Source organism: Prionailurus viverrinus, chromosome A3 (assembly GCF_022837055.1).
Source record: "Prionailurus viverrinus isolate Anna chromosome A3, UM_Priviv_1.0, whole genome shotgun sequence".
Lineage (NCBI taxonomy): Eukaryota > Metazoa > Chordata > Mammalia > Carnivora > Felidae > Prionailurus > Prionailurus viverrinus.
Genome location: NC_062563.1, coordinates 51,480,866 through 51,506,448, shown reverse-complemented (window position 1 = coordinate 51,506,448; position 25,583 = coordinate 51,480,866). Strand labels below are relative to the sequence as shown.

At 50.0% G+C, this 25,583-nt stretch overlaps 1 protein-coding gene across 5 annotated transcripts in view; it reads left to right on the top strand.

Annotated features, from left to right (window-relative positions):
- The window catches only part of SH3RF3 (SH3 domain containing ring finger 3), a 374,857-nt gene that overhangs the window by 272,969 nt on the left and 76,305 nt on the right, over positions 1 to 25,583 (top strand). For all 5 annotated transcript variants that reach the window (XM_047853860.1, XM_047853859.1, XM_047853863.1 and 2 more), the window contains 3 exons: positions 11,527 to 11,606; positions 22,100 to 22,270; positions 24,571 to 24,818. In XM_047853860.1, the coding sequence (XP_047709816.1) occupies positions 11,527 to 11,606; positions 22,100 to 22,270; positions 24,571 to 24,818 (499 nt within the window). The remainder of the gene's footprint in view (positions 1 to 11,526; positions 11,607 to 22,099; positions 22,271 to 24,570; positions 24,819 to 25,583) is intronic.

Genomic DNA, 25,583 nt, shown 5'->3' with positions numbered 1-25,583 from the left:
GACCAGCTGAGGGACTCCCAGGGGTACATGGTCGGCTGAGCCTCAGATGGCCTGCCCTGCTCACATTTGCACCCTTTATGAATTATTTCTCCCTGCCATTTGGAGAGGTCAGAGGGTCAGCTCAGTTCCTCGTGAATAATGAAGCAGCACTCATGTGTCTCCTTTCTGCTAGGAGAGGGAGGGTTATCAGAGGAGAGGACAGAAAGGAAGCTATTCAGGCCGACTCCAATTTTTAAAATCCAATTATTTGCTCATAGAGATCATTGGATCACATTAGGAGGTGATTAGTCACATTTTAGAACTATTCCCTCATAAACCAAACAGGAATCCAAGTAAGTGAGTAAAGTCACCACCAGACTGCCTGAGGGACCTCCAAGGGCTCACATAGCTCTGGAGTGGCCTGGTATCAGCCAGTGTGAACCAGGTCATGCTACGGTAACAAGCAGCCCCAAACCCTCGGAGGCTTACTTCCCACCCACTCTGCGTGTCTAGCTGACCCACGGCGCTCTCTTCTCTTCCCAGGACACCAGCAGACACCCACAAGCCAAAACTGGTAAATAAAGTTTTCTGTAGAACATGGTGCCCCCTGCTCATTCACACATCATCTGTAGCTGGTTTCAAGCCACACAGAGGAGCTGTGTTGCTGTAACAGAGATTATATGACTTTTTCTGGCCCAGTACAGAACACATTTGCTGACCTCTGGTCTAGAGTGTCTCATCACTGTGGCAAGGGAGGGAAATTCGCAGGGGCCCTGCTCTACTTGTAGAGGGTGGGGAGGCGGAGTCCAGTGGGTACCTGTGGGGAGGAGAGGTGAACAGCCCCATGACACCACTGCACCCAGCAGTGTATCTGTTTGTGAGTGTTTACCACAGGGTAAACACTGTGGGCTTACCACAGGGGCTGGGAGGCTTGAAGAGGCAGAACTGGACAACGGGAGGGGCTGACACTTATAAAGCCCGCAGGCCACGTTTTGATGCTGGTGGTTGTTGGACTGTCCGTGTGGTGCACACTGGTTCTGTGGGATGGAGCACTCCACGTTTGGGAAGGGCTCTCCAGTTCTGGGCTATCTCTGTGAAGGGGCCAGCGTCACACTCAGGCTAACCCCATTGAGCCAAGAATAGATTCCTTCATCAGACCCCATGTGTGGTGTCAGAGCTGGATGGCTTACAAATCAACTTCCCATAAGCAAACAGAAACCCTTGAGATTAGGAAAATGCCCTTCAAAATCAATGGAAGGGGATGTATTTGACATTCAGGGAAAACATCAAAAGGGAACACCCCTCGAGTGTCTTCCTGCATCTGAGAAGTAATTAGGAGAACTCCACTTGGAAGCTTCCAGGGCATCTTTAAGATCCCTCCCCCCCCCCGCCACCACCTGCCATCAGAGGGGCACGAACCAGGGGCTCTCCGCAAAGCTGCTCTTACAGGCTGGATCTTATCTCTACCACGGGACACAGCTCTGACGGGGAAGAAGCTCAGGGGGCAGCACTGATGGAAGTGATGGTGGCTCTGTGCTAATGGCCTTGCAGCCCCCAAGCTCTGTCACTCACCTGCAGGGCAGAGCGCTCATGCTTATTGTTAGCATTTTCAGAAAGTTATAGATTTAACTCCATGCTTTTAGAAGGAGCCAAGAAAAAAAACAGTACCAAGTGAACATGGGATGAAATAAAAAATCCCATCCTGAGGACCTTGTGCAAGGAGTGCTTTCTTTTGCAAATCTGGGAATTGCTGTGTGTCCCTGACTTACCAGCTGTGCCTTCAAGGTAGGGACAGAGAACTGTGGCCTGGCTGTTTTCATCAGCTTCCAGGCTCTTCATCTGTGGTATCAAGTGCCAACCATGTTTCTTTTGCTGCTATGACAAGACAGAAGCTTCCATATCCACAGTTTCTTTCTGTGCCTTGGACCATCTGCTGGTGGATGAGGGAGGGACACATCAGGGAAGGTCCCTGGTGTCACCTTGGCACCTGGTAAGCACCCAGGGGCTCTGGGTGGGCATGTGCTGGCCCAGAAATGCAGGTGAGCTACTGGTTCCCTCCATCCAGCCTCTCAAGTTTGGTGAGCTTTTGTTAAAGCAGCAGCCTGTGGGGGCACCTGAGTGACCACCTCTTGATTTTGGCTGAGGTCATGATCTCAGCCAGGGCTGTGGGATGGAGCCCTGTGTTGGGCTCTGTACTGAGAATGTAGCCTGCTTAAGATTCTCTCTCTCTCTCTCTCTCTCTCTCTCTCTCTCTCTCTCTCTCTCAAAAATAAGCAAACAAATAAGAGCAACAAAAACAGCAGCCTGTGGCAGATATAAAAAGGGTTTCCTCATAGACCCCAGCCTCTAGGACCCACACAGCCATCAGGAGACAAGAACATAGATCCATGCCATGGAAGGTAGAAAGTAGGAAGCTCCATAGATGAGCACAAAGGAAGGGCCATGGCAGATCAGAAGAAGAAGGGTGGCTTTGCTTCTGGAAGGAAACGAGGAAAGGAGGCAAGAATGGGCACCAAGGATCATTGAGGTTGGCATCCTCCTGGGTCTTCCACTTTCCATCAAGGCTCAGGCACAAAGGTACATTGTTTCTTGGTAGGAGGGCCATGAGGAGGTTTAGAACTTTGCCACCTGCCCCTGATCTCCTAGCTACCTACCCCCTGACCTAGCCAGCCACAGCCACTTGCCAGAGCATACCCTGCTGCCCTTTCCCTGCCCCCACTCCCCAGGCATCATCTGGATGCAGTGAGGAGTGGGAAACTCTTGCAGCCTTCCCTGATCAGCCCTCCTGCTTGTCCCTTAAGCTTGTACAACTGGGCCAGGAGAGCCACCAGCTCTCAAAATGTTACCACAGCCTGTGAGTTTCACTAAGACAGGTCTGTTTGCCCCTTTTGCACCCTTAGTGCCTGGTGTGGAGCCTCTGTGAAGGGGGCTTTCAGAAGCATGGATGGATGGACAGACACACGGAATTAGAGTTGAGGAGAAGAGTTTCTCAAAGCTTGTCCCTCTTGCAGCTTCTCACTATATTGGAGGCACCTTCTGTTTGAAGGCAGAACAGATAGGTTGTTGGGATATGACTAATATACGTTTTGTGCAAAGCCGGATGAAGATGCCTTGGGTCTTACAGGCTCACACAAAGAAGTGGGGGGCGGGGTGGTCCACAGGAGCTCCTGGCACCTTCCTGCAGTTGAGACCATCAAGCAAGCTGATTTTTATCTCCTAACCTATAGCCACTTTGCAGATACTGTTCTCCAATATCCTACCCCTCTTTTTTGGCCATTCTGGTTAAGAGTGTTCTGGGGATGCCTTGTTAAGAGGTTTTGGCACAGCTTTTTGATCCAGTAAGATGAGAGCAGATGCTGGAAGTTCATCCTTTCACTATAGACACCTACAGCAGGGGTTGGCAAACTCTTTTCAGTAAAGGGCCAGATAGATAATAAATATTTTAGACTTTGTGGGCAATGTGATCTCTGTCACAGCTCCTTACTTAGGCCCTTGTGGGTGAAAGCAGCAAATGGGTGGTGTGGTTGGATGCCATTAACACTTTATTTACAAAAGAAGGGGATAGCCAGATTTGAGCGGCAGGTGAGTCTGTCAACCCCTGAGAAGACCATGGAGACTAAGTGAGGGGCCTGTTCATGAAGACCTGGAGTCAGTAGCTCAGATGCTAGGGTCAGATGCTGGTGAGCAAATCCAAGTTCCTGCAGGGAGGAGAATGGGTAGGGGGCAGTATTCGAGTTGAATGGAGGCCTCCTTGAGGACTCCATTCTGGGAAGTCAGCCAGCTTTCCTGAGTGCCGACAAGAGAGCAGTGAAGGTTATGTGGGCACAAAGCATGGCCCGTTCTCTCTCCTGGGGCAGACCATCTTGTTCAAGCTCCTTGGCCCTTGACCTCTAGCTATCAGCACGAGCACATCCAGCCCAGGCCCCTGCCCTTCCCAGCCCTGCTGGGCCCCCCAGCCCAAATCCCCTGGGCCAGGGTGTGGGGAGGCATCCCTGGACCCTCTGGGCCTGCAAGCTGTTTATGGTTCTTTTTTGAGACAAGCAGAAGAATCAGGCCAAAATGTTTCATTCTAAAGTTTTCTTTAGGAAGCACGTTCCTAAGAGTATGATTTACACTCTGTGTTACAGAGTGGTAGTGTGTGATGAATAAAACATGCTCATTTCACTGCTCCTTGGGGTGATGACAGTGTTTTCTGGACTCATATTAAAAATTAAAACAAGGAGATGTTTTTCTCAGGGTATTAGTCTGTGCCAGTGTATCCAGGAAAGCGCCTTGGAGCCCCCATACAGCCTGCCAACCACAGACCCCCTTTTTCCCTCTTACTAATCCCAGCAGGAAAATAAAATGGCCTGTTTTCCAGTACCACTCAGGGGCCCCATTAAAATGCACCTCTGGGCCTCTGGTGTCTGGTAACAACCTGACAATTTGGAATCAGGGGTCCATGGCCTCCACACTGCAGCCAGAAACTGACGCTGGGCTTCCCACCAGCAGAGGCCAGAATACTATGAAGAGATATACAGGCCACCACAAGAAGTGATAGCCCACTCCAGGGGTGTATGAACCACTTACCCGTGCTGTCTTGGTGGCTCTGTCTTTTATAGGTGGGAAAAGGAGGCCTGGAAGATCAAAGGCAGTTTGCCTTGATCGCAGGATTACATAGCCTGCCTGTGCTGCAGCCTCCTGACCCATGCATGTCCTTGGAGGGCAGTGGGTATGAGTGGCACCAGGGAGCAGCATTACTAGGCTCCTTGGCATGCTATCCCCCTGTTTGCTAATACTGTGGTCAGTTTTATTTGATGGGGGCATCACCTCTGACCTCTGACCCAGCCAGCTGACCCCACATATACTTGCCTCCTGTTAAAAGCTTGTGGACTGTATTTTTGAACATTAGGTCCAAAGGGATTTCTGGAGTCATACATTCTGTAGGGTCAGTGGCTCCAAGGATCCTCTTGTTGGCTGGCTCCCCCAGATCGATGTGTGCTCGCCTGCCTGGGATGAACCCCAGCTTTTGTCTCATATAGAGTCATCCAAAAAGAGTATGATATGAACCTGCTTTATCAGAGTCAAAGACCTTCTTTGTGACAGACCAGTGGTGCAGCTCCATGGTACACAGGGCTGGGCTGGGCTATGAAGTCAGGGCAGAGATGTCCACCTGCTGACCTCGGAGACAGGGAGAATATCTGTTTGAGGGCCTCATTCCCAGTTATTTTTATCTGAAAGTGGCTGTCGCTGCTTCTCCTTCCTTATTTTTATCCCTGCCTGATTTCTCTCACTCCTGCCAAGGCTTCACTAATCCCTTAAGGCCCAGAATCCTTTAAAATTAAGCCATGAAAAATCAAAGCAGTTATCAGCAACATGGCTCTCGGCAGGAGGAAACAGGCCCCAGTCCTAAGGCCCAGAAAGCCCCATCCAGCATGGTCAGAGCTAGAGGGCAAGGGTCACAAGACACCCTAGTGTTGCGTTAGATCTACCTCAAACTAAACTCTGCTTGTTCCGTGTGTTCTGGGAGTGATGCAGTAAGGGTGTAGCAGTGCCTTCATCAGCACGGTGCCTCCCAGGCCTTGGCAGGATGCTAATGATATGGAACCTGGTGGGATGCATTGTACTCATGAATTTTTAATCAAAATCACTTAAAGGAGAGCCCCTTTCATGCTGTGATACCTGCCCAGGGGTTAGCAGCTCCCTGGCTACCCCTCAGGGCTCCTCAAGAGGCACCACGATCTCATCGGTTATGCTCTCCTCAGCTGGCCATGTGGTCCTCAGTTGTGCACAGCTGGGGTGTTAATGGGGTCACCCTGTCCACCTGCTGCCACCAGCAACATTTCTCATCACCTCCTACTGATAGTAACAAAAACAAAGGCCTGATTCAGAGCAGGATGGGTGAATACCCCGTCTTCATCAGAAAGTCACACTTTTCGGTTTTTAGGTTCCTGAGGGTAGATCCCTGCCTGGGTAGCCACTACTCAGCAGATGTCCCAAAAGGCCTTTTGCCTTGGGCCCTGCGCTGCACTGCATAGAGGAGCAAGATGGGAACACACACTCTGCAGAGCATCAGTGTTGGCTATTCTCCATCTTGACCTTTGGGAAAAAACACTTTCACAAGGGTTACCTCTCTCTACACCTCCATTCCAGCTCCACGTAATGTTTTGCTGTGCAATCCCATGTATTTTCTTTGTAGCATCAGACATACCAAGTTTCACCTGGAGGCCAGGTTTCCAGCAAAGCTGTCAGAAGGCCTTTCCCCTCCAGCTTTATTTAGGTGCAGTCCTGCATCTCAGGTAGCTTCACATGCCTGGGCAGCCCCATAGTCTCCCTGGGCCTCTTGACACTCTGCCATATGGAGTGTCCTGTGTGTGGTCCAGAGGAGCTGGCAGATGCCAGCAAAGATGGGGTCTGGAGTCCCAAGGCCACAAGCTCCGGCCCAGCCCACAGTCCCAGCCAGCCTTTCCCACTGCCCAGCAGGTGGAAGTCAATCTTCTCCATCTCTCCTGGCCACAGACATTATTGCCTTCTGCTGGATTTTGGCTTGAGTGCCTTAAGGACACTGGGCAGTAGAGACCCCAGGCAGGTTGCTTTACAGGCACAGCAAGACTCAGAGCTGTCCCCACTTTGGGTCAGCAGTGCTTTGCATGTGAGGGGCTGGTTTAGACTGGTTTAGCTGTTTCAGGAGAGTTTATTTGGACAGGAGGCATGTTGATTAAAGCAGGGTCATGGGTTTGGGCTCTAAGTCAGTTACCTTGTGTTCTTGTGGCTCCTGCTGCCCAGCAGATGCCCTCTGCCTACATGCTGCTGCCAATAGTCACCTGGTGGGCAATTTGAAGGGTCACCCTGCGGATCTGAAGGCTCCTGGCATCGCTACAAAGATGGCATGTGTGGAATCCAGGAAAGCATGGAATCACCATCAACCAGAGTGTGATCTTAAGCCAGCCCTGTTATTCTTTTTATATGTATCAGAAAATGTATCAGAAAATCATGGCCACTTATTGATATTAAAATGAAAAACTTGAACTTACAGATTTTAAAAAAATTACCCCAAATTCCAAATACCCTAATTACCAGTATTATCATTTGATATATAAATTTCCAGACCTTTTTTCAAGGAAATACATGCATCTTGTTTTTAATGTTTATTTATTTCAGGGCACCTGGGTGGCTCAGTCAGTTAAGCAACCAACTTCGACTCAGGTCATGATCAGGTTTGTGGGTTCGAGCTCTGCGTCGGACCCTGTGCTTACAGCTCAGAGCCTGGAGCCTGCTTCAGATTCTGTGTTTCTCTCTCTCTCTCTGCCCCTACCCCACTTGCTCTCTGTATCTCTCTGTCTGAAAAATAATAAACATTAAAAAATTAATCTTTATTTTGAGACAGAGAGAGCACAGCAAGCAGAGGATGGTGAGAGAGAGAGAGAGAGAGAGAGAGAGAGAGAGAGAGAATCCCAAGCAGGCTCCATGCTGTCAGCACAGACCCCATTGTCAGGCTCAGATCATAAACCGCAATATCATAATCTGAGCTGAAACCAAGAGTCAACGCTTAACCAATTGAACCACCCAGGTGCCCCAATACATGCATCTTTTGATGGACCCTACACATCCTCCCATCATATGGCTCTGTGGGGCCCATGCCATCATCTGCCACCAAAGCCTCTACGGGGGGACATTTGAGCTGCTTCATAGTTCAGGTTTTTTTTTTTAATTTTTTTTTCAAAGTTTATTTATTTTGGGGACAGAGAGATACAGAGCATGAACGGGCGAGGGGCAGAGAGAGAGGGAGACACAGAATCGGAAACAGGCTCCAGGCTCCGAGCCATCAGCCCAGAGCCCGACGCGGGGCTCGAACTCACGGACCGCGAGATCGTGACCTGGCCGAAGTCGGACGCTTAACCGACTGCGCCACCCAGGCGCCCCCATAGTTCAGGTTTTACATATTATAAAAAACATGGCTGTGAGATCCTTGTCTGTGCCTTCATTCTGCCTCGTTCAGATGTTTTTGTATTCATTACTAACAGGAAACTGCTGGGTCACCAGGCTTCCTCCCTCACCCCCCCCCCCACCTCCCTCTGCAGAACTGAGCTTTGTCCATAAGCCCAAATTAGGACGGGGGGCTGTGTAGGAAGTGCTCTGGCCCACAAGCTCCTTATCCCATCCAGTTGCTTTCCCCAATTTGTAAGCTGGGAAGCCCCACTCAGGACATCCACACTGCACGGCCATGTCACAAGGGCCACAGCCAAACAGGATTTGCTTTATGACACAACAGGATAGCAGGGAGTGATCAAGGGTCAACCTGCTTGGGCCTAGGGCAGAGGGCTGCAGGGAATGTGAATCCTGCACACACCCATATCATTTGTGTGTGTCCTGGGAAGTGGGGGCAGGGAGCATGAACCACCTGGGTCACCCAGCAGCACCAGCCACCAGCCCTATAAACACAATGTGCATGCTACATTCCCATGTTGAAGGGATCCTCCTGCCCTTCAACTGACTTGGCCTTTCGGCAGCATTCTGCATGGCTGAGACATTGTGGTCCCCCTGTAAAGTGCAGGTCTGCTCTTACCACCCTCCTCCCATCACCTTCCAGGGCATCTCTGCCCTCAAGGCAAAGACCAGAATTCACATAGTGGCCCAGGGGGCCATGAATGGCCTGGCTCTACAGCATTTGGGTGCTTCCCCCTTGTCACCCCAGCCTTTCCTTTCTGTCCAGTGTTTCAAGCATGCCAAGCTTGCTTCTCTCAGCCTTTGCTGGGCAGTCCTCTGTGCTCCTTCCTCACCTGCCCACCTCACCAAACAGGCCTGCCTGCTGCTTATAAAGCCCTCTCTGGCCCCCAGGTGACATCCCTGCAGTATGTTGCTGCATTTTCTGGGACCCCCACATCTATCGTGACATGTGCAATGCTTATCCCCCACAGTGAACCCCACACTGGGGTCAGAGGGCATGTTTGTGCCCTGAGCCAGTCCTGACAAGTTGGGTGATCAGCAGAGGTCAGTGAGCACCTAGAACATGACCCACCCGGGCAAAACAACTCTACAACTTGACTGCCTGTCACACACTGCCCTGCCTGCATGAGGGGCAAGGGGGGCATTCCCCATTGACTCACCAGTTGTGACCTTGCTCAGTTGATGAGCTGCCCGCTGGACATGTATACCAACATCTGCCAACTACCTCCGATGTGGTGCCACTCCTGCCCCACACCTGCTACAGTGAGTGAGTAAAGGGCCCTAACCTTTCTCCCGTGACCATACAAGGAGAGCTGTGGGTCCTCCATACTCTGGGGGTGCCTGGAGCCGGGTGGCCACACCCATGGAGGGCACTCTCTGGCTCCTGCCTGAAGCTCTGTGGAGGATGGTCTGGCCAGCTGCAGTGAACGCCACTGACAACTATCCCAAAGGGAAACAATCCTGAGCCTTGATGGTCTCTGTCTCCCTTCCAAGGGAGGGCAGGTGTGATGAGCAGGCAGAAGTCTCCCTCTGTTCAGCCTGGCTCCCATACATCACTCTGGAAACGCCGGTCTATGGGTCAGCCACAGGGACACAATCTGTGGAGGGGCTGTCTTTGAAAATCCAAGTTCCCTCTTGCAGGAATAGGAAGTCCTTTGAGACCTGGAGTTACCTGGGAGACACAAGGAAAGGTGTGCTCCTGCCTACATGTTTTCATTCTGCCAGGCACCCCGTTGTCCAAACAAGAAGTAGCCTTTCTGCCTTGTTAGAGGTTGCAGATGTGATGTGGTCTCTGGCACCTTTCCTGGTCCCTGCTAGAGGAGGGAAGCTGACTGCCTAGAGGGGTAGCGACAGGTCGCCGGGAGCACACAGAGCTGAGCAAGGTCAGAACTGGTCAGGGGGTTGAGGAGAAATGCTCCCCTCACCCCTCCATGCAAGCATGCAAGGGACGTGGTGGTCACTTGACTGGTAGGGTTGTTCTGCCTTCCTGGAATGTGTTCCAGGTGCATCTCTCATTCCATTTTTGTAATTTCTGCTTCTAGTGACCTTCACCCATCCGAGGACCACACGTGGTGACATGTCCATCATTGCCAGCCAGAGCCATGGGCAGCCCCCCTGTGTCCTGTTTCCCCGCCTGCCTCTGCCAAGGCGCTAGCAGCTCCTGAGGGTTCTTCTCAAGCCTGCCTGGCTCCCTGTTCATCTGCATCCAGTTTCCTCTAGGATCCCTGTCCTGTCCCTTGGTGGGAAGCCTAGAGGGGACCCTCAAGGAAGGGAGGAGAGCCCTGGCTCTCTTGACTTTGAGGGGCATAGATGCCACCCTCCTCCAGATACCCCTAGGCATCCCCATCTGTGTCAGTTTCCTGGGACTGCTGTAACTGTACCACAAAGTGGTACATGTGGCTCAAAGCAACATGAAGTTATTCTCTGTCAGTTCTGAGGTCAGAAGGTCAAAATTAAGGTGTTGCAAGGATTGGTTGCTTCTGGAGACTGAAGAAGAATCTCTCCCAGCTTCTGGCAGCTGCCTGGATTCCTTACATCACTCTGCTATCAGCTTCTGCCTTCACATGGCCTTGCTTCCCCTCTGGGTGTCTCTCTTCTCCTCTTCTGTCTCTTATAAGGACACTCGTCACTGGAATTAGGGCCCACTGTAATAAAAGGTCATTTCATCTCAGGACCCCTACCTTATACTATATTTGCAAAGACCTTTATTCCAAACAAGGTCACCTTCACAGATATCAGGGGCTACAGCTTGGGCATTTCTTTTGGGGGTACGCTGTTTAACTCCCTGTGGCATCTGATACCTCTGACCAGGAAGAAGCATGCTTCCCTGGGGAGGGCTGGGGCAGGAGGGGCAAGGTGAGTGATGAGGGGCTTGGGACAGTATTGCCCCTATGGCTAGGTCTGTAGGATTCTCTGTGCAGAAATCACCTCAGCAAGATCATTTTGTGGCCCGGATCCCTCTTTTGGCCCTTAACTCCTTCCCTCAGTGGGTTTAACATGCACCACAGGCTAAACAGGAAGCATCTCAAAGTGGACCACCCCTCCAGCCATATCCCCACATAATAAACCCTTGGAGCCTTGAGGTCCTGGAGTCTGATGTGGGAGATGCTTGTTCTCCTGATGCCTGTCCCCTGTCACTGCCAAAGGATCAGTTTTCCTTAGGGGTTAATCTTCTCCTGGGAAAGCAGCTTTTAAACAAGCTCATGCTTTGTCACATGAAACATTTTGTCTGGGTTTTCTTGGACAAACACAAGAACAAGTAATTCAAGTTCTAAGAATAAAAACAGGCCTCCCTCCACTGCCTTCTTCCATGTTAAACACAGTGCGATGCTGCCCAACCCAGATGCAGGCTGGAAGAGTGACTTTCCAAGCCGCTCCCGGAAGGCACTTGGAAGCTGCTTCTGGAAGAGTGTCAGTGGCTGCTAAGCTCCCTTCAATGAGCTGAAAAAAAAGTTATTGACAAACAACCCAGGCAAGTGGAACCTGAGAATTTTCCAGGGTCAGAGGGTCAGGCCAGTGAGGGGAGAACAGGTGACTTTGGACTCCAGCCTGATCATGCTTTTCTCTTTCTTGAGGCAGGAGCCTCCTGTCAACTCACTCATGTCTCTTGTGTGTTTCCAGGACTCCTCCTCCTCGGCCGGACCCGCCCCAGCGGCTGAACAGCAAGGCACAGCTCCCAAAGTCCAGCTGCCCCTCAACGTGTGAGCTGCCATTTATGTTTTTGGGGTCCTGTGCCTTCAGCACCTCCCTCCCACCTCTGCTAGCATATAAACATGTGGTTTCCATAGGTTTTCTAAATTGTTACCAGCCAATCAGTCTAGTTATGTGCATCAGTAACACTGCTGATAAGAGAGTATGGAAAACAAAGTCTAGCTGGTTCTTTCATGTCAGTGTCTCCAGGACATTTATAAGCAGGGTGATATTCAAAATATTTGATGGCACAGGCCAATCAGGAAAGGACCAGCCATAGCACGGAGAAGACCCTGGAGGCCCATGAGAAGGTGTGTATTGGGTGGGGGGGGGGAGGGCTCTGGAGGGTGGAGGGGGCCAGAGCTGCGGGTGGTCTTGTGAGCATGGGGAAGTAGCTAGTCATCATGTGTTCAGAAGTAACTCAATATTTGAACAGCCACAACTGCCCTACAGTTATGGTAGCTTATATCATAACAGCTGCATATCATCCCCAAATATAACCAGATGAATCATTGCCAGGAAGCAAGATGCTTATCTTGTTTAGAAGATTTGCTCTTGTTAAATTACAGCTCTTAAGAGATACGTGCAGTTTAAAAAATTCCCCATTTAAATAGTTCTGAAAAATTGACTGCCTTCTACTCTTTTATTTGGCAATGAGCTCAGTTACTCGAATGAATCTTTTGAGGTGGAGAATATGAATTTGGCAAACAATATGGTGAAATAGAACGTTCCACAGATCCGACGAAGGTCAAAGGGACACTTAGAACCTACATTATTGCAGAACAAAAGGTATTCCAAGCCAAAAAAAAAGCCTTTTGAAAAAAGCAAGTTGCTGAGCTCCAAAAGGTCTCCTAAAGGGGTAAATATACTGGAACATGTTCAGCTACCTCTTTACACCCAATCAAAATGTTTGTCTTTACTTGGTGGCAGATTGGAAATCCTTGAACATCTCCCTTTATCTGCCCACTGCTCTGATTGCATCATTACCACAACCAACTAAACAAAAGGACATTAAGATGTACCTATTTTGTACCTAGTGTCCTGAGGGGAATGTAGATTAATGAGCTACATTTAGGTGTCTTTGGCCAAAATTCAAGTTTTCACCAGCACTAGACAGAAGACATGCTCTTCTTCTGACCTGCTGTCCTAGATAAGCTCCAGTGGCTTCCACTCAAACCTGGGAGCAAAGAAGCATATAGGACAGGATGGGTAGTGATAGCCTTGCTTTTTCTGAAGAACTAGATGCAGGGCCCTGTCCCTGAGGAAGTTGACTGGTATCCACAGGAGACTCTTATTCCCTAATGTGGTTGCCTAAATGAGAGGCAGGACACAGTGAGCTCTTCAAGAACAAGCCCCAGGTGTCCCCCCAGATGAATGCCTGGCACACAGGCTCCCTATAATTTTGGACGTGTTATGATGACCAAAACCTTCCTCATCATGGGTACAGAGTGCTTCTGGTATTGGCCTAAAGCCCTCAGCTCTTACACATCAGATCAGCCACCAAGAAAGCTGCTCTGTCTTTGAGACCTAAAAGGTTATTAATACCGTCCAAGAATATTACTCCCCAAGAGTTGTGAATACAGACTGGAGGTTTCAACCATGCACAGATCTTCCATATTGTGGAGGGCTTTTTAATGTGGTGCAGAGCATGGAGTGACCTCCCTCTCCTTCCATCCCTGCTCTGCCCTGAGACATGAATAGGCCCTCTGTCTATCTGCCTTACTCCAGAGCATGGCAGTGGGTTCTGAGAGCCTCACTCAGGGTCCTGAGTGCAGCTTGCCATCTGGGAATGAAACTTCCACAGACAGATGGGTGCAGTTCATCCCTGGGAGAAAACCAAGAGCCTCTTGAAGTGTGTGACAATCTGCATGCCACCCGTGAGGTCTGGGAGTCTTGTTGTGGGAGCCAGAGAAAGACCAAGGGGTGGAGCAGAGGGACTGGGGGTTGCCTGCAAACTGGAGAAAGGAAACCCAAAGGGACAACAGGCAGCAGGAGGCACCTTGTACCTGGTGGTGTGAGGGGGGGGGGGGTCAAAGCTGTCCCCACCAGATCCGTTTGTGGTGGACGCAATCTCATAGGTGTAATTCTCCTTGGGACCCACCTATTTGTCCTGAGCGTCGAGAAGTCGCTGAGCCTACCTTCTAATGACTACACAGCCACCATGTTCCGTAATGTTGGTAAAGGAACTGGTGACCAGACCAGGCCCCACCACAAATCTGTAACACAGAGGGTGGTTCTGGGCTTCAATCTGTGATGGGCTTGATTAGTGTGAATTTAATACACCAGGATCTGGTAACCTAAGTCCCTGCTGAAGTGGGGGCAAAGGCCTGGAAGGGGTGAACCCACCAACCAGCCTTCTGTGGCAGTGCTCAGTCTTTCAGACAGTGATTCCAGATAGTCACAGCACCTGCCTTCAGGGTATGGATAAGGTGCCCCTGCCTGCAGCCCTGCCTGAGGGTGAGCAGCACTATCGAATGGTGAGCAACGTATGTGGGAAAAGCACAAGAACCATCTTGAGAGAATTCTCTAGAGCAGAGTAGAAGGCTTGGCGGGCAGAGTTGGAGATTTGCAAAGGTGCTGGCAGGGCCACCTGCAGTGGACAGAAAGACCTGCCCCTATGAGCTGGCCTTAAGCCCAGGGGGATGTAGGGTCCCCAAGCAGCAGCGGCCTTGTCTGGATTGGATTTCCTGGAAGCAGACTCTGAGGCTAAGGCCCATCGATGGCTGCTCTCAGGAGCCATGCCTGTGAGGAAGTGGGGGCTGAGCTGTGCTGGAAGGGAAGCCTGGTGATCCTCAGGGCAACTCTAGAGCCTGAATAGACCTTAGTTTTCCCAAGATGAAGCGAGCCCATGTGTGCTTCAGGTGACCCCTGGGAGAGACACAGTCTCTAGTGCAGCTGCACATGGCTGGGAAATTCCCACTGAGGACCATTATGGTGAGCCATCAGCAGCCTGGCCCACTCTGGGAGATGGTGCCGTAGCCCTTGAGTGTAGACCTTGACTGGACATCACCAGACACAGTACATAGGTGGGTCTTTAACTTCAGAATGTAGCAGAAGTAGCTGGAGGGCTTGTTGAAACAGATTGCTGGGTCTTACCCTAGTAGCTCTGGAGTGAGGCCCCAGAATGTACCTCTCTAACAAGTCCCTAGGTGATGCTTTTGCTGCTGGTCCAAGACTTCCTTTTGTGGGTCACTGCACAAATGCCTCTGCAGACCAGTTTTCTGTGAGCTCAGTGTGGGAAGGATGCCAGCTCCCACACGGGACTGGCAGCCAAGCCACTCCCAGCTCCTTCCTTCTGGGCTGCAGCCGATACCTCATCCAATGGAGTGCCAGCTGCCTGCGGTTCCTGGGAAATCAGGACGACTGGAAGGCCTGGGTGAGGGGCTGGCCACTTCATGGCCTCATGACAGTTCCCCAAATGCTCCCCATTCTCTCCCTCTGAACATCTGCACCCAGGGAGTCAGCCCTGTCCACAGCCCTGCATCAGCTCACCCCTCCCCAGCTCAGCTGCCACCTCCTTCAGGAAGACTTACTTGGCTTTCTGAGGCTGGGTAGTGCCCCTCCCAGACCCCGTAACATCCTGTGCAGACCCTGACATGCACCTGTGTTGTCTCCCTCCCCCAGAGTGGGTGCTCCTGGGGCAGGCTTCTCTACCACCTGGTTGCACCTGGCTATCATTCAGTAGACATCCATTGAATGGAACCATCAATGTGTGGGCACATGTCAGCTAGTGTGACCTGGGTATCCAGGAGAACAGGAGCAAACACTTCAACAGGAATAATTGAAAAGAATCTTTTACTTATTCTAGAAGAAACGTGAGCAAACCATCATATAGAGGAGAAAGGGTATGAAATTAATGAAGGCACTAAAATACTTCAGTTCACTCCTTGCTTAGAGCTGAAGAGAACTGTGTAGATAATTAACACAAGTGAACATCTTGCTGTAGAAATGAGCAAGTAATATGGGTGAGTGATTGGTGTCCTCGGAAATATCCCATAGGCTGCTTGTAAAAGCATGATGCCAGGCAGAGTGGCCACAGCAGTCAGCCGCTTCTGTGTGTACACCATCCATGCAAGGGCACCCACGGAGGGGGCATGGGGCCTGACCCTCTATCCCAGACTCACACTTGCAGGACTGCTTCAGGCTGGTGGAGGGGGCACCTTACAGCTTGAAAGCCCCATATAGTCTACAAGACAGTGGGGAAGAAAAAACCAAATTTCCTACTATTGCCTTATTTTTAGTACCAGCTTTAAAAAATATTTTTTAATGTTTTATTCATTTTTGAGAGAGAGAGACAGGTGGGAGGGGGAGAGAGAGAGAAAAACACTGAATCTGAAGCAGGCTCCAGGCTCTGAGGTGTCAGCACAGAACCCAACACGGGGCTCGAACCCACAGACTGTGAGATCATGACCTGAGCCAAAGTTGGCCACTTAACCAACTGAGCCACCCAGGCACCCCCTTTTTTAAAAAATTTTAATGCTAGTACCAGCTTTTGTATGTGAATCCACAGAGGTGAAATTGGGGCTGCAAGCAGCAGCCCCTGTCTGATCTATATGTGTTTTTGAGATGACCGAGCCACCTGTGGAAGCTTGTTTTGAGCTGAAGAGGCCTTTTGAAGGAATAAGGAGTGAGAATGGGGCCCTGGGAACCATGAGGAAGAGGACCATGCAGGTGCTGCCTATTTCATGCCAGGCATGCGAGGCCCCGGCAGGCTCCACGAGTACCAGCCTGCAGCTCTGAGCACAGAAGGTGCCGTCCAGCTTGCTCAGAGACTGTCAGCAATGCAATTCTGGCTGAGTGCAGCAGAGGGGACATGGGTGGAGAGGGAGTGACAAGGTAGCACTGCTGTGGCTGTCTGGTGCATAAAGCAGGGACCAGGAGGCCTGCAGGCATCAGGCTGACAGTGGACTGGGCCATCCTCTGTTCAAGTGTGATCCATTCATGCTTTTTCTTGGGTCATTCCTAAAGAAAGCAGATGCTGAATGACATATTCCCCCACCCCAGGCCAGCGCCCCTCCCCAGCACGAGCCACATGCCAGATCTGCAGATGCACATGCAGCAAAATGACCCACAGAGCCATCTGCTTCTGGTTTTCTCTCTGAGGCACCCAAAGGAAATATAAGTGGGAGGGGCAGAGATTTTTCAAGGTGAAGTCAGATTTATTTGCATTCCAGTTCCCCCAGCAACGCACACCTAGAGGCCAGACTTGAAGTATTGAGACCAGAGGAGATATTACTCATCAACAACACAAATTTGAAGTAAACATGAGGAGAGCAAATGCATCAGTGCCCTGGTGCAAACCAGTGCAGCACCTCCTGATGCAGGGGACCACACGGGCTCCCTGACCCCGGAACTCAGCCTCACCTTCAGGCCGACCTCAGCAGGGCCTGCCAGCTTCCTCCACGGCCTCTCACAGTGCCTTGCCCTGTCCCTGTGGCCACAGAGCCCCATCTGCTTCTAACTTGTTGCTGAAACACAGATTCTCAACCTTTCTGACCCTTAGTTTCCTCAATTGTGAAATAAGGGGTAATCCCAGCCTCAGAGTTCATGTGGGGCTTAGGCAAGGCCCTGGGAGAGGTTGGCACCTGAAAGATGCCAGTTCTCTGTGCTTCTGCCCTGTCCTTCCTTAGCCAGTGGCCCACAAGCCTGTGGTGGGGGTGGAGCTCTGCACCACTGTTCTTAGGCACAAATATGAGCTACTTAGAAATAAGATACCATTAGAGTTTGTGAGGGACAATTTAGAGTTTAGAGCTGTGTTTTGAAGGGGAGGGTGTGTCATTCCCTTGGGGGTGATGGCATCCCTGGAAATGACATCCTTTGTACTGCCCATTGTTAGCATCCAAGGAGTGTCTGTGTCACTGAGCAGTAGAATACATGAAACCATGAAAGGAATATTGATTTCCCCCTGTTAAGAATCCAGACCTGCCCTGTGAAGGGGCATGATGTGGCATAAAATCCAAGTCTGTCTATGTTTGCAAACTAACTGCAGTGACACTGTTTCTCAGTGTGTCCTGTGCCAGAGGACGTGATTCCAGCAGTGGGGAAGGCACTGGTGTCCCCGCTCAGTGGACCAGCAGTGTTTAGCCATGTTCACCTCTAGGTTGCTCATTTTCCTGCTTTTATTATTTCACCGGACCCATGTCTGTGTTTCTCTAAAATAAAAATGGAATTTTGAAAGAAGACTTTTCTGACTTAAAAGTCTTAATCAGGATAGCTTGAAGCTCATAATCTAAAATTTTTCTTCATTTTCCTTTTTTTTTTTCATTTCAACTCCCTTTTTGTGCTAAGAAGTGAATGCAAAGTCTTTGTTCCACTAAATGGCATGGGGATCCTCAAATGTTGAGGGAAGGATAATCGGCTCCTTCCCTAAAGACAGTTAAATTTCAATTATTTGAGGTCCAGTCCCCCAAGATCACAAACATCACTACCAGGCAGTTCATATGGTTCATGGAGTGTTTGTCACACTTGGTAACATTGCTTTCTTTTTTAAATCGGGTGTGTATCCAACTCCTGTTGTGGAGGTTGGGTTATAATGGACATCACTCACTGAGCCAGGTGTGGGCAAGTGCAGGTCCTGGTCCTTGGGCTGCTGTGCCAACATGAACCTTACACACTCGCCTGGGGTCTATCCTCTCTCTGGCAGGGCCAGCTCACAATTGGGCAGGTGTCCCCTGCCCCCCACCCATAGCTTCAAACTCCACTGAGCAGATGGACAGTGCAGGTGGCACATGGAAGTCATCCTGGACCCAGGGGCTTCAAAGATAGATTAAAGAGCAAAGAGAAAGTCCCCCCACCCTATCAAAGCTACCTTTGTCTAGGCCGCCCACAGTGCCTTGTTTAGATGGCTCCTTCACCCCCCAAGGGCTGGACTAGCTGGTTTGGAAACTCTGTTAATAGAAGTTTTTTGACACCAGTTTCTACTTCCCTCTTTGACTCACCTCTCACCCCTTCGCATGCCTTGTGCCTCAGTTGTTTCCCTCCCTCCCCCGGGTCACTGCCTTCTCTGCTTGCTTCTGTCTATCCAGGTTCTTCCAGGGCAGCTCAGCTCTCTCCTGGTTGGACTCAGCTCTCTCTGCCATCCTGCCCTGTTGTACACCCTCTGCTTCTCCTTTTCATTCCTCTCCTCACTGTTTAGATACCCACAGCCTGCAGCCCTGTCTTTTCTGCCCTTTCTTGCCTCTCCATGGTGCCCATCCCCTCCTGGCACAGTCCTCCCAACTCCATACTGAATGGACTTCCTGAATGAGGAAAACTGGTACCTGTTTGTTCTGTGCTTGTTTTTGTGTTCAAGGTCAGCCGGCAGACTTTGGGGCCATATGAGACAGTTTCAGTACATGCCCATACACATGCAGATACACACATAGACACACACACTTTCCTTCAGCAGTCTTCATCAGAGTCTCAAAACCAGATCCCCTATTTTATTGTTCTTTTAACAAGTATTATTTGGAGTATACTATGTACCAAACGCATTCTGGTCCTGGGCATACAGCGTGAAAAAAACATACAAAAATCTCTATCCTTGTGGAGCATATAGTATAGTAGGGAGTGGAGGACAGCAGGGTGAGAGATGAGAGCCCCAGATAGAGGGGAAAGTCAGTGCAAATTTAGAATATTTGGGGGACACCTTGGTGTAGAGCTTCCCTGATCCAAGGTTTTCTGGGAACCCCAGCTAGAGATGCATACATGTAGTCTCCTTCCTCTGGGCTGAACTGGGCTCCCTCTGCACTGGCTGTCACCCTCCTTAGGAGGTAGATGTGCCACAGGGTAGCAGATGGCTGCCTCTTGCCAGGATCCCAGCTGAGGACAGGATGATCTGCCACTTCCTCTCATAGAAAGATTTAACTGCTCAGGATTCTTCCCCACAGGTGAGGAGATAAGAGTGGAAGAGCAAGGCATTTAAACTCTCCAACATGGTGCCCTCCTTGAGGAGCTCAGCCAACCTTGAACCTCTGTGTGTGAAAGCAGCCTTTGGAAAAGGGATCTTCCATCAGGCAGTGTCCAAGTGGGCAGAAAACATGGAGCCCCACCCCAAGACACTAGGTGATGGCCCACTGGCCCAGTCCTCAGACAGCCAGTGGGCCACAGTGAGGAGGAGGTTGTGCCCAAGACACACGGGACTTGGTCTCCTCCTGGGCCTGAAGGTTGAGGAGGCAGCTGGTAGGGCACAGGCCAGTGGTGGGCCTCATGTGGTGGCATCACTACTTTGTATGGGCCTCCAGGCTCTGCACAGGCCCCAGGAGTGGGTGCAATAGATGTGGATGCCCCACCCTGTTGGCCAAGCTGAGATGTGAGCCCAGTGCCTGTCATGAAGGGAACAAAGGCAGCATGCAGTTTCTCCCTCCTTGACCAACGTGATTGTTTGCTGAGGTCCATATTGTATACACACACATCCCAAGGAGACAGCACCCCCAGCTTGGCACTGTGCTCCTGGCCACTGTGTATTCACTGGCCACAGAATCAAAAAGACTGTTCTCACATCATGAAGAGATGGAAGGAAGCAAACAAACAGGATTTATGCTTCAGTTACCTTTGCTTGGGAGCAGGCCCAAAAAGGTGTGCATCGCTGTCATTGTTTCCAAGCCTCCCACGGCCCCAGCCTGCACTTCCCCTTTCCCCTTGTTTTCAGCCTGCCCTTGCCCAAGCCCAAGCTGCAACTCCCCATGTGAGGCTGCCCCTCACGTGGTTAAAGAAGCTGCCCCCAAGTGGTTAAAGAGCATGCAGGCTTCCCTGGCGCAAATGCAGTTGTCATGTGACTTTCCTGTTTGTGGTCATTCCTCTATCACCATCAAAGAGCTCCTGTGAGTCATCAGATGTGAAACAGACAGATGATATCCTGGGTTCTCTTTGTCACCCACGCATTGCGCTGAAAACCTGAATCTTTTCGCCCATGATAGGCAAGAGTGTCCCCTCTGGTGATGGCTTCCTTTATCCTCTCTGAAGCCCAGAGTCCTTGCTAGCTGCCAATGTTTATCTTTTCAAACAGAGAGAAATAAAGATGTAAGCCATCCTTTTATCCCTAAGGGAAGGGAGGAGGGTGCCAACCTGTAAAGAAAGAAAATAAACAGAAGGCAAGGCTTCCATTGACCGAAACAGAGGCACTTGTAGTGTTTAGGGTCAGGGATTAGAAAGGGGTGGCAGGTTTTATGTTGTTTTATCTTATTTTCCCTTACTTTATGTTAGGGCCAAGACATCTTTACAGGTTCTCATTCTGTTCTAGCATGTTCCTCATTGGCCCTCTGAGACTCAGGTCCTCCTTTCTTCTTGCTTGAACCCTAGTGAGTCATGTCTCATTTCTGTATTCACATACTGAGAAGGCCCTTCCCAGGGTCAGAAGAGTGTTCTGGGGGTCTATGACCCTCCTCAGATCCCCAGAGACCTGTGAATGTCCTCCAGCCCCTAGAGCCTACAGTCCTGGGAAGGGTCAACATACCCACCCAGCCATCCATCCTGGTAGGAGATCCAAGAGATGACATTTCTTTAAAAATCATCTTTTGTTTCTCATTGAGCTGAAGCTTCATCAGCCTTCCTCCTCTTGTGAACAACATAGTTGCCTGATATGGTTCTCTCTATCAATTTAAAACCAACTTACCCAAACGCCCACAGTAGCAAAGCATTTTACAAGTATCCAGTCCTTGCAAGTGCCCTGTGGGGTTGTATATTGAGGTTGTCAAATACCTAGTGATATGGGTCACTAGGATCATAGTCTGTTACGGGCATAACTTCTAAACCCTAGGCCAGGATTTACACCACTGAGTTTGTTCTTCATTTGTATTCAGATAGACTTAAAAGAAAAGCAGAATTTAAATAATTAGCCATGGCACAAATATTACAAGGAAGAATGCAACCAATAATTCCCTAACTAGACTTCTTTTTATCTAAAAGGACCTTTGAGGTATCTTCCAGCTCAGACTGATTGAATGGACCAGTCAGGTTAAGCCAGGACCCAGTTAGATGAAATGAGGGAACCCAGCCCAAGACTTAACTGCTTCATTCTTAGTTTTCTCTTGCTCAGAACATTAGGCTTTAGAAATAGTATGCAGAATAGAAGAAAAAATTGGGGCCCAAAGACCTGTGGTCTTGTTCTGGCACATCCTCTGGTGTATTCCTCAGCCTTGGATGAGTCATGGAGGCTCACTGAGCTGTAGGACTGAAAGGTGGTATCACATACCTGCCTGCCCAGGTCAGCCACTGCAGGGCTGTGGGGTGACCTGGGTTTTAGGCACAAGAGGCAAAGTCTGTCTCCTTCCTGCATGTACCTCTCAGGACCTGGTTCTCTAGGTGTGCAATAGCAGTGCTGAGTACACCGCCTTCCCTGCACCATGGTTTATCACAAAGAGTAGGTTGGGCACGGTGTGCACAAGCCCCCACAGGCATCAGCTAGTCCTTTTTTAGTTTGGGTTCATCCAAAGATGAGCCCACATGTGACCCAGGTGATACAAGATGGCCTATAACCACCCCTCCCAGCCATCATTTATCCTTGGCCCTACTCTTCTGCCCATAGGTACTTGGCGCTCTATGCTTACAAGCCCCAGAAGAACGACGAGCTGGAGCTGCGAAAGGGCGAGATGTACCGCGTCCTAGAGAAGTGTCAGGACGGCTGGTTCAAGGGGACATCCCTGAGGACTGGACTGTCTGGGGTGTTCCCAGGAAACTACGTGACGCCCGTCTCCAGGTGAGGCAGGTGTCGCTGCCTGGGAGAGGGGGGAACACACTACCCACATTCCCCTGCAGCTGGTTACTGCCTGAAAATCATGCTGTGGTCTGGGCAAGCCAAAAACACAGTCCAGAAGTCAGCAAGGGTGCCCCTGCCCACAAGGTTTTGCCCCGTGAGCTCAGAACTCCCCTTGAGCAAGAGTTCTACATGGCCAGCTTTTCACCTTACGAATTAGGTTTTGCTTGTTATTCCTTCAGCAGGCACTGGCTGTGAGGGGAGAAGATGCCAGCAGAATGAGCTGGACTCAGGGCAGCAGCACAAAGTGAAATTGGAAGGTCCCCAGGAGAGTGAGATCTTGTGTGTGTGTGCACACATGTACCTGTGCCTGTGAATACAGTGTCTGTACAACTGGTGTGTGTGTGTGTGTGTGTCACACACATAAACCTGGTATACATAAAACTCACACACCTATGTATATACACAAGGGAAAAACATATTCTCAAAAGCTAACAGTTGTTATTGAGTGATGGCATTAAGAGTAATTCAAACTTTTCTTCTTGTGCTTTCCTGTCATTTACAGATTTCCCGTTATATCATTTTTATAAAACAGATAATGGAATTAAAAATTTTGCTTAAGAGGTTACCTGGAGTTGTCTGAGATTTTTCCATTAAGATAAGGGGCCCACTGTTGATTTCATTTGTCAATCTCAGTTGTGGAAACCGTTCCTGGGCACAGCCCTGGATTCCTTCTCTCTCGGGGAAAAGACTGCCATTAAAATAATCAAATAATGCCTAGACCTTGCACTGATCACTAGACTGATTCATACTTTCCAGGGCACCCAGAGGAGCAGTGCTGGCCATGACATAGGCTTGCTTGTCACATCATCTGATGGCCCTTCTTGGAAAGACCCATAATTTGTGAGCCCACTTTATTCAATTTTTACAGTTTTTTCCATAGGGTAAAAGTGAGTTCAACAGGTAGCTGATGTGAATTTTATTTTATTTTATTTTTTTTAATTTTTTTTTCAACGTTTATTTATTTTTGGGACAGAGAGAGACAGAGCATGAACGGGGGAGGGGCAGAGAGAGAGGGAGACACAGAATCGGAAACAGGCTCCAGGCTCCGAGCCATCAGCCCAGAGCCTGACGCGGGGCTCGAACTCCCAGACCGCGAAATCGTGACCTGGCTGAAGTCGGACGCTTAACCGACTGTGCCACCCAGGCGCCCCTGATGTGAATTTTAAAAAAAAATTCATGGCTTTGACTGGCTCACTGACGGAGTTCCTTGCTAGAGGCTAATTTCATGGCAGCTATAGGGGCTAAGAAAGAAAGGTGCTGTCGGTCCCTGGACAGCTGAGTCCTTTTCCAGGAGGCCTTTCTTCTCACGGAAGCCCTGACTTAGTGGTGGCTCAGCCCATCCCTGACCGAAGTCATGGCCCAGTGGTACTGAGCCTCAAGGAGTGAAGCACCCCCACCTGGTGACGGGCCTGGCAGTGCCTGTTCTGACCCTCACGAATGAGACTCTGAGAGGACATAAGGGGAGTTTACCCAGATCTTAAACAAATGGAAGACATTTGATCCCTGAAACTGAACCCAGAGCATCTTCCAAGTTCCCAGATTCTGCCATATCTTTCACGCTCACTGCCAGTGCGTGAGTTTGGTGCAAGTACTCAGAGGTCAAAGGGCTAAAGCCCATTTTCAGAGTGGCTGTGTTTCTCTTGTATTTCTTAAACACTGGAAACTCATTTCATCTGGAAACTGAGGTGAAAGGGCATCTATTTCTGGTATGAAACTGCAAGTTCCCTGACATCTCTCAGAAGGATGTGGTTTGTCTGTGCTCTTTCCCAGAAGCCAGCAGAAACAAGAAAGTGGCCATGTCCAGAGGGAGATGGGTCCTTGCCATCCCACCACATGCCAGATGTGTCCAAGCCTTGGCTGTGGCCAGCTCAGTCACTCTTTCTTGATGTATTTGGGGACAGACACAGCTGTTTACTAAAATGAATCAAGGCAGTAGTTCTGGTACAAAATATTTGATTGATTGGGATCATCACTGGTTCTTAGGGTTCTTTTGCTGTTTCTTAACTATTTATATTGAAAGTGAACCCCCATGAAGGTTTTACAAAGGGTCCCCCACTGCCAAGTTTGAGCTCTGGGCATCGCTTAGGGGATTATCTCAGCATTGTTTTAGTGTTTGTGCCCTGGGCTATGTGGCTTCACCTCTCACAGCCAGGAGGTATGAGTGGGCCTTTATTGATGGCCTATATTGTGTGGGTTTCATCTGTGACCTCACCTGACTGGATTCTGCTTTATTTCCTCAGGGCTCCGGTAGGAGGGGCTGGGACACCCCGGAATAATGTTGTTGGAGGGTCTCCACTGGCCAAAGGGATGGCCACAACCATCCACCCAGGTGGTGGAAGCCTGAGCAGCCCAGCCACTGCCACGAGGCCGGCCCTTCCCCTCACCACACCCCAGGCCCAGCACCAGGCGGCCGCCCCCCCAGTGGGCAGTTGTCTGCGCCACACAGCCCAGCCGGCCACCAGCCAAGCCCGGGGCACCGTCCCCACAGGTACGTGCCAGGCTCCTGAGACCTCACTCTGCGGGAAAATTTGACAAGTGGTTCTTGTAAAAAACATTATGACCTAGGTTTCAAGCAGTCCAACATGGGACAAGTCGTATTTGCTTATCATAATCCTAAGCTTCTGCTAATCTTTAGGAAATGTAGTATTGACTTATATTACCCTGTCCTGGCAAAAAAAAAATGGGTTAGAGAGTTCACAAATATTTATACATTTCATTGTAGCAAGAGGAGTGCATGAACTAATAAGATGAGCACTGGCACCTTTGGACGCCCCTATGAGGTGGCTGGGCCAGCTGCACGGGCCTTCCACGTGCAGGACACCTGATCGGGGGCTTTCCAGCTAGGCAGCTTCTTACCATGCAGAGCCAGAGTGCCCTTTTTCTGAAATGCTTTGAAGCTAGAAGCAGTGATGGTCACTGACCCTTCACCTTCATGCCAACTTTATCAATAGCCAGGCTGATATCATTTAAGGAAAATCTTAGTATGGTGTGAGATGAAGAAAAAGTTATGAGGTGGATCTTATAGGCAGAAAGAAGGTAAACACTCTTGCTTGGAAGCTTAGCACTGAGCCATTAGGAACTGGGAGCCCACCCCAGTCACCTTCCCTTCACTGTGCAGTGAAGGAACCCAGGATGAGAGAGTGTAACTCTGACTTTTCATTTAAATGACATAGAATTCCTGCTCCACCCCAGCCTTACTCTCTCAGAAACCATCTATCTTCCTCTCAAAGTAAGGCTTAAAGGACGAAATATG